Source organism: Vigna unguiculata, chromosome 4, assembly GCF_004118075.2.
Source record: "Vigna unguiculata cultivar IT97K-499-35 chromosome 4, ASM411807v1, whole genome shotgun sequence".
NCBI lineage: Eukaryota > Viridiplantae > Streptophyta > Magnoliopsida > Fabales > Fabaceae > Vigna > Vigna unguiculata.
In genome coordinates, this window is record NC_040282.1 from 7,497,923 (window position 1) to 7,512,149 (window position 14,227).

Consider the following 14,227-nt stretch of genomic DNA (forward strand, 5'->3'; position numbering starts at 1 on the left):
GTATGTCATTGATCCTACTACGAGATTTTGATCTTTAGATGTAGAAAATTGTAGCGACTCGACTTCAAGACTGACTCCACTATTTTGTACTGTGCTTTTATCATCAAGAGACTTTGTATAGAATGTCCATATTGTATAACTTTTAAGGAAACCATCACAAATAAGATGTTCCCTAACTTGAGTTGCATTCAATTTTCTTCCATTCAAACAGTTGACACAAGGACATCTGAACTTCACCTCATCATCACTTCTCCCCTCATAACATTGCGCAAATTTTATAAATTCTTCTACTCTATTCTCATACTCAGCGCTGATACGTGGTAAATTAATCCAATCTCGATCCATACTGAAATCGCGTGAACAATTTCAGTAATCTTTGAATCAATGCTCACGTCGTAATCAAGGTGTGACCCTATCCCATTTAAGAAGATTCACTTTCTTTATTTTATTGGTACATATTACTTTTAAAATACATATATTAAATTTCACGAAATTTTGTCAGCATTTCGCATTGACCTTCAGGATACACGAAATGAAAGTGATTATAAACCACAATCAAATATGCACCCGAAGATCAATACAAAACACAATTGAGAAATATTCATGAATTTTAAGATATGTATTTTAATATATATATATATATATATATATATATATATATATATGCACTAATAAATTACTAGAAAGTGATTAATCTTCTTAAACTGTCCAATCGGACAATTCAAGATTCAATACATTTAAATTATTAGTATTGTATCCCCTTATATCTAATTTTAAAAAAAAATGTAGTTTTTTCAAAATGAAAACTCGGGGACAATACATAATTTTCGTATTGAATCTCAAACGGGAAACTAAGGCTAACTCACATATAAGAAAAGCAAATAACATGTTTTAACAAATAATTAATCAAATATATAAAGCAAACAACATATTGGCATCATAGGAAAATATTAGAATTAGGAACCTGGAGCGCGTAAAAAGTAGATGACAGTGGAAGATGATGCAATTCAACGCGTTCGAGAGCTACAAGAGATAACAAAAAACACAAGAGAAAGTCATAAGTAACAAATAAAAGCAAAAACAACAATTTCCTTAACATCATATATTACCTATTTAATTATAATGTTCTTACAATTCTCTTAAATTCATACTTAATGCTCTACATTTGAAGACACAATGCTCTTAAATTGAGACTCAATCCTGTCACAAAATTAATCAAAACACTCCAAACAATTTCAATCTCAATGCAAATTAACACTCACAATAACTAAAATTTAAAATTAACATACACAAAACAGAAAACCAAACAAAAACGCGTTGGAAATTTACCTTAAAAAAATTGCGATGCGACAATTGCGGTAAAAAAAGAAAATGTTCGCGTGGTGGTGGAGGGATGCTGGAACACTTGCAGAGAGACAGAGAGAGGGACTACTGGTCGGAGCAGCGTGGCCGGACGCGAGACGAGACGACGCCAACACAACGGTGGCAGGGGGCTCGGGTGGTGGTTTCGCGTGGTGGTGGTCGGACGCGAGACGAGACGGCGGCAGCACAATGGTGGCAGGGGGCTCGCGTGGTGGTGGCCGGACGCGAGACGAGACAGCGACAGCACAACGGTGGCAGGGGGCTCGTGTGGTGGTCTCGCAAGGTGGTCTCGCGTGGTGGTCTCGGGTGGTGGTCTCGCCGGAAGTCGCGAAGAGAGGAGGAGACAACGATGACAGCAACGCAACGGTGGCAGTGGCAGCACGGGAGACGATGGCAGTGGCAGCACGAAGCTCGCGTTGTTGGAGTGGCCGGAACTTGCAGAGAGAGGAGTGGTCGGAATTTGCAGAGAGAAATGGAGGAGCAACTAGCGCGCGCGAGGAAGAAAGGGGGTTCTGTTTTGAGCCCTAATTAAATCATATGGCCTCGGTTCAATTTAGAACCGAGGCATATAACCCCTATTTGGCCCCGGTTCCCCAACACTCGAGGCCTAAAACCCCTTTGGCACCGGCTTTTCCCCAACCGAAGCCTATAAGTCCCAACGTCAATGGCATTTTTGAAATTTCTGGCAACCTTTTTGGCTTCGGGCCTCCTTAACTAAGACCTATAACCTCTTTTGGCACTGGTTTTTTTTGAACCGAGGCCTATTACTGCTTTTGGCTTCAAGTTTCTTGTGAACCGAGGCATAAAAGTTGCCTATAATTGCAAAATTGCCACCGCACCATTATATGCTTCGGTTCCTCGCCAACCGAGACCTATAATGCAAGGTAAAAATGTAATTCTGCACTAGTGACTAAAAATCATCCTAGTTTTTATCAAATTAAACACTAAAACATTGCTTCAAATAATTCAATACCTCTTAATCATTCCAAAACTTTACCAATACATATCACCCTAAAAGTGATATAACTATAATTTTACCATCAATTAATACCTGTGAACAAATTTTAACTTATCTTAAAACTAATACTCAGTGAAACTCGAATCACATTTTTTTTTTCAGATTGAACAGGTTAAACCTTGCCCAAATGCTAGTGTCTAAACAACCAGTCACACTGCAACTTGCTCACTTAGAAGCTAAGATACATATAGGTTGTCAAATTCTAAAACAAACCCACACAGATAGTCCAAGTTCTTCCACCCACTCGTCAGATATGAAAGAATAAAAAGATAATAAAAAGTTTTTTAAAATTAAAAATGTCTAAGAAAGCATATTTTCTTAGAGCTTAATTTTTTTTATTATCTGTTATTGGCACTTGATTTTACATACCAATTATTGCTACGCGTTTTAATATTCCTCGAACATTTTCTCATACATACATATTTATTTTGTTGTTAATCTATGCATTTGTTACATACGAGTGATGTTTTCGTATTTATACATATTTACAATATTTTATATGTCATTTGATAGTCGGAAATACTCATGATCATTATGGATTATTCAATATATAGCATTACTGCCAAAATTGTTTCTGTGTATAAGTGTATTTATGTATCTTTTACATACAAATTTATTTTTATATCTAATTCTTCAATAATTTCAAATTTTACGAATATTTTATCATTTTGTTCAAAAAAAATTAATTTTTAATATCAATTAAAAAATATAAATATTTTAAATATTTAATAAATAAATAAATTTAATAAAAATTTATAGTTAATTGTGACATCATATAAGATTTGATGTAATGACTATTAATGCAATTTTATTTTATTTAAAAGATAAAAATATTTATAAATGTTATATAATTGTGTTGAATATTTGATTAATACTCACCAATAAAACTTAAAAATAATAAAATAACTATATTTTAATATTACTAAAAATTAAAATATAATTAAACATTAAAAAAACGTTTCCTTTATCTTACTTCTCACTATCCTTTTGTAATAAACTTCTTAACTTAACAAAATCGTATATTTAAAAAACAAATAATATTTTAATATCTAAAATTATTAATTATAAATATACATAGCTAACAATAAAAAAATTTTAAAGACTATATTTTTTAAATGTTTCAAACTCACATCGATAGACTTTTGAAGTGTCAAAGAGATGTTTTTTTGAGCTTACTTCAACTTTGATCATGTATCTGTGTCCGACACATGTTCGTATCCGATATTTTAGGATATTTTATCGATACATATCAATGATGTATCTAATTTATAAAGTCGTAATACAGTATAAGAAAATCTTTGAATAATGATCAATTTTAGTGACAAAAAATAATTAGTCATTATATAGTGACTTTAAAAACTAAAAATTACTGGCAACTAAAATAATTCCAAAAAATTATTATTGGTCTCTAAACTGATAATTAAAATTGTTTTCATTATGAATTGGTTTCTAAATTGGTTACTAACATTAGCTACCAAGGTTTTGACTACCAAAATAATTGGTCTTTAATTAAAAAATTGGTCTCTAACATGTTACTGAAATTGGTCATTATTTGAGAGTTTTGTTATAGTAGTACTTTTACGATGACAATAATTTATATATATTTTTTATGTTGACAACTTTAGTACATTTAATCTTAATTTGGATTCACACAATAACAATCATATATTTATTATGTTTTTAAGAGTTAATGTACAATTTTCAATACTCATATATTACGTATCTATCATATATCGTATCCTATTATTTTCAAAATGAACGTATCGACGTGTCGGATACGTCCGTGCATCATAGGTAAAGACTAGGGATGTCAAAAATATTTGTACCCGTGGGTATCCGCGGACAAAACCTGCAATGGGTAGGAAACAGATATAAAAAATGGATACCCGCTACCCGCGGGTACGAGTATTTTTGATACCCACATGTTAACCGGGCGGGTACAGGTATCATAGTATCCGTACCCGTGGATACCCGTACCCGCTAAACTTTAATTCACAAAAATACCCTTATATATATATATATATATATATATATATATAAATTACAAATATTCTTAAATTAATGACAGTGATGTATTTTATTTTATTTTATTTGAATTTATGATTAAATATTTATTTTTTAAATAATTTTGTAAATACTCGCGGGTACCTGTGGATACCCGGATATGAAAAAAATATACGGGTGGTACCCGCATAACGGATACCCGATAGATATAGATACGGATATGAGACGAATATTTATTCAGCGGGTAGGGTACGGGAAAAATATTACCCGTACCCTACCCGTCCCGTTGACATCCCTAGTAAAGACCTTTAGAAATTCTAAAATGCATATTTTGTATAAGAGTTATTGCTTACAATTTTAAAAAAATATTCTTATCTTTATAAAATATGTTATATATACATGTATATTATTTTAATTAATAAACTTAATTATTTCAGCTTTCAATATAAAAATATGGAACTACGCATTAATTAGTCTTTAATAAGTGTCTTTATAGCCCTTATGGTTTCATTCATTCTATACATGGATTGTACAAAAGATTTTTAAATTGATTTTTGTTTTTTAATTTATATATACAGAGGACCTCCTTCCTTACAGAGTAACTAATGAATTAATTTTATTTTTAAATGATCGTAAATGTGTATTAATTAGTCTTTAATAAGTGTCTTTATTACACCCGTTAATATTCTCTCTACTTTTATGTGAAAAATAATTAATACACATTTACGATCATTTAAAAATAAAATTAATTCATTAGTTACTCTGTAAGGAAGGAGGTCCTCTGTATATATAAATTAAAAAACAAAAATCAATTTAAACATCTTTTGTGCAATCCATGTATAGAATGAATGAAACCATAAGGGCTATAAAGGAAAAGTATTTATTTATCACTGTACATATCATTAGTAATTTAACATGATTTTTTATTTGATAATGTTACTAATTATAGGAAAAGATTAAAAATTAAAAGCTTTAAATCACACTAATTTCATACATTTTTCATAACCAACCATACAACTAGGGATGTCAAAAATATTCGTATCCGCGGGTATCCGCAGATAAAACCTGCAACATGTAGGAAATGGATATTAAAAATGGATACCCGCTACCCGTGGGTATGAGTATTTTTGATACCCGCATGTTAACGGAGTGGGTACGGGTATCATAGTATCCGTACTCGTGGATATCTGTACCCGCTAAACTTTACCTATATATATATATATATATATATATATATATATATATATATATATATATTAGCAAACAACATTATGAGTCTTCATTCAATAATGGTGGTCAGATTCTTACCCCACAAATGAGTAAATTACTTCCATATACTGTGGAGACATTGATGTGTCTCTAAGACCGGTTATGGACCAACATGGAAGGTAATGAAATTAACACTTTTACTTAGATATTTTAATTAAGTGATTGTTAGAAATTTTTACTGAACTTTTTATGTTTTAAGGCTCTTCTAGATTAAAATTGGACAACATGAAACTTTATACAATGTTGCAAGAGGTGGACATAGATGAAGTTAGTAATTTTTTTAATATTTTATTCAAAAATAAACTACAATATAAATTGATAGTGATTTTTTATTTATTTGTTTTTCAAGAATCAATCGGAGAAAGGGGACTTATTGATCTATACACTAATTATGGTTAAATATTTATTTTTTAAAATATTTTTGTAAATACCCGCGGATATCCATAGATACCCGTAGATATGAAAAAAATAGACAGGTACCCGCATAACGGATACCCGACGGATATGGATACGGGTACAGGGCGAATATTTATCCAGCGGGTAGGGTACGGGAAGCTACTACCCGTACCCTACCCACCCCGTTGACATTCCTACATACAACTAACATTACCAACTTTCATTACATAAAACTAAAGTTTTTAAAATTTTATTTTTATTATTAATATTCATATTTTTTGTAACATCTTCTTCTTCCAATTTCTTACTTCTATTTTCTTAGAATAGTAAAACATACCTTTGGATCATAATAAGTTGTTCATCATAAATCTTAAATAGTTTATGCTTGCAAATATTTATTCATTACAAATTTTAAAATGTCTAACAACCTAAGAACGTGTATTTGTAATTACAAATATTTCTAAAAATATATAAGTCTAACGTTTTAACAAACTAATGAGTATAGTCTAAGTTGTTTCTCTTCCTTTTCCTTGTTTTAGTGAGCAAATGCACGAGTGATTGAACATTGAGTTTGGTGCGGTTTGAACAATGAATGGTTCTACCTTGAGATCTGAGGCTTTTTGTACAAATCATGGTCCCCAGTTGCAGCAGCAATGACTGCCACCCTTTTCTCGTCCACACACTCAAAAAAGCATACGAACCCACTTGCGTGGCCTTATCATTCCAACATGTTCGCCATATTCATAGGTTGTGGTTATCACTGAAACTTTGCCACACCATAATACCATAACACTCCTCGTTGTTACTTCTGTGTTCCCCACGTTACACGCGTTCGTTTCTCACTTTCCCTTCTCTTCACAACCTTACTTCATTCTCTCTCCAACAACACTCCATTTTCCTTCTATAGCATGTCGCTAAGTCTAACCATCAAGCTACACTTGGCTTCATCTTCTTCCTCCCACCTCACCCTCAACACCCACCACCACCATGCAAAAAAGGTAAAAACTTTCGAAACTTTTTGCTACAACACCAGGATTCGTCCCAACCCCATTTATAGCACCAACCCTTTGATCATCCCCGCGTGTAGAATTAGGCAGAGAGTGCAGTGTGGTGCCATGGTCAAGAGTTCTCTGATAGAGCCTGATGGGGGGGCATTGGTGGATCTTGTGGTGCCTGAGAGTGTGAGGAGTACTAAGATCGTTGAGGCCGAGACGCTGCCCAAGGTGCAGCTCACAAGGATTGATCTTGAGTGGGTGCATGTGGTGGGGGAAGGGTGGGCTAGTCCCTTGAGAGGGTTCATGAGGGAGGATGAGTATCTTCAGAGTTTGCATTTCAATTCCCTTAGGGTCAAGGATGGTTCTTTCGTGAACATGTCCCTTCCCATTGTGTTGGCCATTGATGACGACACCAAAGGGAGAATTGGGTCCTCTACGCATGTGGCGTTGCTGGGGCCTGATGGAGATTTTGTTGCGATTCTTCGAAGGTTAGTTGTCTGATTGCATTTTTTGTTTATGGTTGGTGTTTAATTTCTTGTTGATCGTTGTTCAATTGTGGTGTTTTCTATGAATTTTGATGGGGTAGTTTAATGATTAAAATTGTGAAAGGAACAAATACTCGGAGTACGGTACCTCCATTTGAATCCCTAATGAGAAATTACCACTGCAGAGGAGAATTTTTGTCGTAATTTTTTGAAACCCCCATGAAAGGGGATTGATCACCTGCCAGAAGAATCGCTGGTAGATGATTTGTGAACATTAATGTAACTGGCTATTGTAAAACTGAACAGTAAGCTTTATGGAAGGATGAGTGAAAGGTTTAGCCAATTGGAACACTTCACAGAAATTTTTTGTTGAACCATCTCAGTCAGATTAAAACTTTTTATCCTCAAATGTTAATATGTTGAAATGCCAAACTTGCTGAGCGAGGATGGGAATTGTTTCCATCCGGATGCTGTAGTGCAGACGGCAACAAACTGCAACTGGCATTGTGTTGTGGAGATATCTCCTGTGTTTGAACTTGTTCACAAACAGTGTGGCAATCCATTTCGCTGTCTTTGGGGTGTTCGTGAAGGAACTGGTCCTTAAAAAAAGGCATGTTTCAATGGGGTTGAAAGTCCAAAAGTATCAAATGGTCTTGGAATGATTTCAAATGGGTGATCTGAAGTATCAGTATCCAGTGTCCATTGTTTAGAGACAATAATTTGAGTTTTGAATGGTTTAGCTGACATGAAAGGTCTTAGCTTCTGCTTCAAATTTCTGAAAGGCAAGAAAGTCTTGCTGAGCCTCCTTTCTTGCTACCAAGTTATGAAGTGGCTCAGTTAAAATCTGAGATGACCAAAAATGGAAGCAGTTCTTCTCACAAAGTCCTCATCTTTATAAACATATGTTGTCACAGTCCTCTGTTAAAAACCAGCCTGAGATCTACATTCATTTTTTCTAACTGTCTGTGTAGAGAAGACTATCATGATGACAAAATCTTGTCTGTGTACGGGAGACCTTAAATAACTGAGTGAAAGACTGGATAAAAATTGTTAAGAAGGAATATTGACCTATCCTAACTTCTTGTATTTTCATAAGTCTCACATTTTAGTACTTGGATGATTAATGTTCTCTTCAATTTCAGTCTTTTGGTTTGTTTTAACTGTGAGCCATAAAGTTATTTTGTGATTTTATTTTGAAAATAAGATTGTTGAAGTACATTAGGTACGTAAGTAAATTTCTGTCATGGTGTCTCTTGGCTATCATTAACCATTAAGCTCCTATGCAGTGTTGAAATCTACAAGCATAACAAGGAAGAGAGAATAGCTAGAACTTGGGGAACCACTGCTCCTGGACTACCTTATGTTGAGGAGGTCATTACTCGAGCTGGAAATTGGCTTATTGGAGGAGATTTGGAAGTGCTGAAACCTATCAAATATAATGATGGTCTTGATGACTACAGGCTCTCTCCCAAACAACTCCGGGAAGAATTTGACAAGCGTGAAGCCGATGCAGTTTTTGCCTTCCAGTTAAGAAACCCTGTGCACAATGGCCATGCCTTGTTGATGAATGATACTCGCAAACGCCTTCTGGAAATGGGCTACAAAAATCCAATTTTACTGCTTCATCCTCTTGGAGGATTCACAAAGGCTGATGATGTTCCCTTGGATGTTAGGATGGAGCAACATAGCAAGGTAATTCCTAGAGTAACCATAATGTTAATGTGAATGAGAATGTTCTGTATCAATGTATGCTCAGAAATGACCTTGGAAGTGATTGAACTGTTGTGCATTTTCAGAAATCTACCCATTATGTTATTGCAAAGTCCATGGAATTTTATCCTATTAAGTCCTTTTGTGTTTATGCTTAGGTCCTGGAAGATGGAGTTCTTGATCCAGAGACTACCATAGTTGCCATATTTCCATCGCCTATGCATTATGCTGGTCCAACTGAAGTGCAGTGGCATGCCAAGGCTCGCATAAATGCAGGTGCAAACTTCTATATTGTTGGTCGTGATCCAGCAGGTATGGGTCACCCAACTGAGAAAAGGGATTTGTATGACCCTGATCATGGAAAGAAGGTTCTTAGCATGGCTCCTGGTTTGGAGAAGCTTAACATTTTGCCATTCAGGGTAAGAAGTGTGCCTATAGCTTCTTAATCCAGTGATGGTTACCTTCTTTCAGTGCTATCTTCTGCACGATGTTTTACTTATATTTTGTACTTAGTTTCTTCAAGATGATGCTCAGTTAAATGAAGTAACCAACTACTTAGTCATGCATACCATGACTTGTTTTTGGGATGGGAAATAACATTGTTTTGTTCATTTGCACAAAGTTGTTTACATAAGTTTAAATATGCTAACTAAATTTATGCAGCTGAATTGTTTGTGTTCTTCTGTGATTGTTTGGACTAGAGATATATGACTGATAATACCCGATTTCTTGTATGCATTTTTAAATTACAGGTGGCAGCTTATGACAATAAGGTTAATAAGATGGCATTTTTTGACCCAACCCGTGCTAAAGATTTTCTCTTTATTTCTGGAACCAAGGTATTTGATTCCTTGCCCTTCAATAAGATGTTTCAGTTTACACAAACCTTAAGTTTGATACTTGCCAACACTACTAATCATTACATATTAGGATATTGTTAGAAGTCCAAATGTGAGTTTGACTAAGAATAAGCAAGATGAACAATATATAAGAAATAAGACTTACAAACTCATTGTCTTAAGATTTTGAATTGGAAGTAATGTTTTTTACATAGTTTGCTCAAACTTTATTGGTAAATGTAAGGTCTAAAACCGAAAATTTGAGACACTAAGAAATCAAAAATATATTTTAATCATTACAACATGTTAATTGCAAGATATTAAGATGCTGGTTCTGTCAATGGGATTAAACTTTTAAACTCCAACATCACACGAATCATCAAGTTTGGTTTCTGACATCCTTTGACAACTGAACAACTGTTCTTTACAAATTTTCATGGTTTCTTTGATGGTTTATGTTTACAGATGCGGGCTTTTGCGAAAAGCGGGGAGAACCCACCAGATGGTTTCATGTGTCCAAGTGGGTGGAAGGTTCTTGTGAAGTACTATGAAAGTATGCAGGCAGAAGAGCCATCTGAGCAGCCTGTGCTATCTACCTAGAGATAACCAGAAGTAGAAGTTTAGCATGAATTGATTCCGAAGGGAGAGTGTTAAAAACACAGTTCTGGGAGTGCCAATTTTTGTGCCTGGTCTTCCAGCTTCATGATGAAGATTTAATCAATGCGCAAGCATATTTGAATTTTTTGTACTATATTGAATCATCATTTTCTTTTGAAGTTACTATGACTGAGGAATTTGTTGTGGTGCATCAAGCATGATTGCAGATGTAGTCTTCTATCTGTAGACTCCTGTAAGACCAGTTCAATAAGGGTTAGGGAAATTCAGCACAGCACTTGGTGCTTATGTTCATTATGGGATCAAGGTTCTTAAAATCGGTTCATAAGTGCAATTGTGGTTGCAACTTCAAGGATTTTGAAGTTTGTGATCATCGTGATCGTAATTGTGACTGCATTATCTGTGTTTGTCTTCAATTTTTCACAATATTAAGGATAGTGACCACAATTTGGATGAGTTAGAAATTTGCTGAGATGTGATTACTGATATGTTACCGTGCTGGGCAAGTGTATCATCAAGATGTGATGTGATTTTATGATAGAATAAAAGTTTAATAAGTTTCAACTCTAAGATAAATTTAGATATTTTCGATGAAGGTTTTATTCAATTTTTGGTTTATTGAATAATTCAAATTTTGTATTTTTTAATTAAAGCCTTGTTGATTGATTTTTTCGTTACTAAATTACTTTAATGATGTGATTATTATTTTGCTTTGGAATTTTGTTTATTTATATTTAGATATTAAGACGTGAGATTTTTGTGATTAATATAAAGTAATATTAAAATTAATGTAGAATGAGGTATAATTTTATTATTTTTATTCAAAATGTATTGGATAATTAGAAACTTTCTCCGATAGTACCGTATTTTTTCATAAATAGTGATGTCACTTTTATATTAATAATAAAACACATAAAAACAAGTGAGTTTTTCGTAAATAGTGATGTCACTTTTATCTTAATAATAAAACATATTTAGACAAGTAAGATGTCACTTTTATTCTTAACGTGTTCTATATTAATAATAAAACAAATTTTACCAAATTAATAAAAAGAAAAGATAAAAAAAATAAGAATAATATATAAAAAAAAAAATTAAGCACAATTGATGCTTTCTCAATGTTGAATCATCTTTGAGAGATAAAAAAGTCGAATGAAAATATAATTTGATAACTAAAATAAATTTATTATATTTGACTAATTTCATTTTGTAATTTTATTTTATCAATGCAAAATCTTTATAGGGGTTGGATTTTATTACTCTTGACCTCAAATGATATATTCTCACTAACATTGAATAAAACTTCTTTCTTATTCCTACATATGAGTGCTAGGTGTAAGATATAGTGGAATAAAACTTAAATAGATGAAAATTGACTTTACATAATTTATTTATTTGCATTAATTTTCTTACGTTTGAAATGTTCTTAAAACAAGTTATTTTTAATTCAATTTAAGATCTTCCATTGTAATAATAACACCCTTACATGTATAATGAAAGAAAATAAAATGACTGGTATTTTAGGTTGTTTTTTATTTTTTGAAGCAAAAATTATAATTGCAATCCTTTAATATTTGTTAATCAATTTAACTTATTTTTAAGCCAAAATTGATAAGGAGTCAATGGATTGGATTGTTTTATTTTAAAATATAATTGATCATATACAGAATATCCATTAATATATTTTGATCCATCAAAAAATTGATTCAATCCGATTTATTAATAAAAACTCAGTCCAATTCATCGATTAACATTTCTTTAAGGGATATCCAATCCACCCATAAAAATAATATTAAAAAATTTAAAAATGTATCTCCAAAAAATTTTTTAAAGGTAAATTTCGGAAAGATTTATATATACGAAGTTTAGTTTGACTAATTTTTATTAGTAAAGTATCGATATAATAGGAGGGTCTATTGGATTTTAATAAATAATGAGTGAATCACTAACCATCTATAAAATAGGATCGATAGATTTAATTTGACTTTTTCTTTATAATTTTGCAGTGAATAAATTGGATATACCTATATGTAGATGGACCATATGAATGGTAAATTTCTGTTATCCTAATTTTGACAGGTTTTATCAATTGAACCGGTGAGTCTAATTCTAATTTCGAAAACAATATTTAATGAAAATTCTAATAAAAGCACTCCTCACAAAAGAAATTTAAACTTGATTAACTTTATTATTGTAGAAGATTAATATCTTTGTTTTTAGACTCAATTCTAATTTATATATCAAAGGAGTTAATTAGGTACAATGAGTTCAATCCTTTATGAAACAAAGTTTTATTTATCTCCTGAGCAAGTAATATTAATCCATGATGTAGATGAAAGAAAACTATATAATCTATATAAGAGCTTAGAATAATGAGGTACAGTGCATACGAAACCGTGAACATGGGAGTGAAAAGGAGAGGACAACGTTAGAATAATGGTATGGTCGGCCATTCAAGGGAGGCAGGAGGTTTTGTTCCATTATTTCAGAACTTCCTTCTTTTTCAGTTTCAAAACTACTCTATTACCCAACTTTAATACCATCAATGAATGTCAAATTAATGCAATAAAGTTCAAGTTGATCAACTTTTTTCCCCTAAGAACAATATTTCTCACCCTCTAAAATGCAATCTACTCTACAAATAGATTTTTCTTCCTTTTTTTAAGACAAGAAATATATGCAAGATTCATATGACATGATTCAAAGTATGCCAACTGTAAAGCCCATTAAATTTGGCTTATTATTTTCTATCCTAAAGTAAAGGGGTTGTTCCTTGTAATTGGGCCTAGGGCGGGTCCAATTGATAAAATTGATTTCAGGTTGCCCTAACTCACACTTCCCACTCTTGCAGAAAACTCAGCAGCCGTCACCTTTTCTTTCCCGCACAGAAAGCTTTACTAGGGTTCGTCCTAAGGTTCACTTGAGCTAACTTCAAACCCAGTTCCTACTCCACGTAAGTCACCCCTCAGCTCATGCTTCTTATTTTCATGGTCTATGTTCGCTGTTACCGTTAGGGTTTGGTAATAACCCGCCCTTTTCCTCTGTTTTACCGTTCATTCCAGCTTGCTGACCATCCTAGGGACAATTTTGCTTTCTGTGTGCGTGTCGGAGCGTTTCGCTATCTTGATTTCCAAGTACGGGAAGTTAGGGTTTCGAGTTCTGTTGTTTGTGGCTTGTTCTTGAGCTTGCTGATTGTTTGTATGGATAAATTACTGTTCTGGTGCGTGAAGTGCTTGATTATGCTTGGTTGAATCGGAAAAACACATCTGTTGCAGGTGAATCAGCGCGAGAACTGTTAATCTCGCCCAGGTGAGTCGGACTCGCCTAAGCGAGTCTGACGAAGGCTCGCCTACACCAGTTTGCGCGAAAGGTCGCCCAAGCGACCCGCTCAAATTTTTGAGCGAGCAAACAACTCGCCCAGGCGAGAGAGGCCTCGCCTAAGCGAGATCCCGCGTTGCTTTCCTATTCCTGTTTTGAGCCCTCGCCTGAGCGAGACCCCTCAGCCTGAGCGAGGTGCTGGGCGAGACAGTGCTG

At 33.6% G+C, this 14,227-nt stretch overlaps 1 protein-coding gene across 1 annotated transcript; it reads left to right on the forward strand.

Annotated features, from left to right (window-relative positions):
* The first annotated feature begins 6,679 nt into the window (after positions 1–6,679).
* On the forward strand, positions 6,680–11,250 carry LOC114180381 (ATP sulfurylase 2-like). The gene is made up of 5 exons (XM_028066690.1): positions 6,680–7,532; positions 8,816–9,221; positions 9,398–9,658; positions 9,992–10,078; positions 10,544–11,250. The coding sequence occupies exons 1-5, from the start codon at positions 6,958–6,960 to the stop codon at positions 10,676–10,678; spliced, it is 1,464 nt and encodes a 487-aa protein (XP_027922491.1). The 5' UTR covers positions 6,680–6,957; the 3' UTR covers positions 10,679–11,250.
* The last annotated feature ends 2,977 nt before the right edge of the window (positions 11,251–14,227 follow it).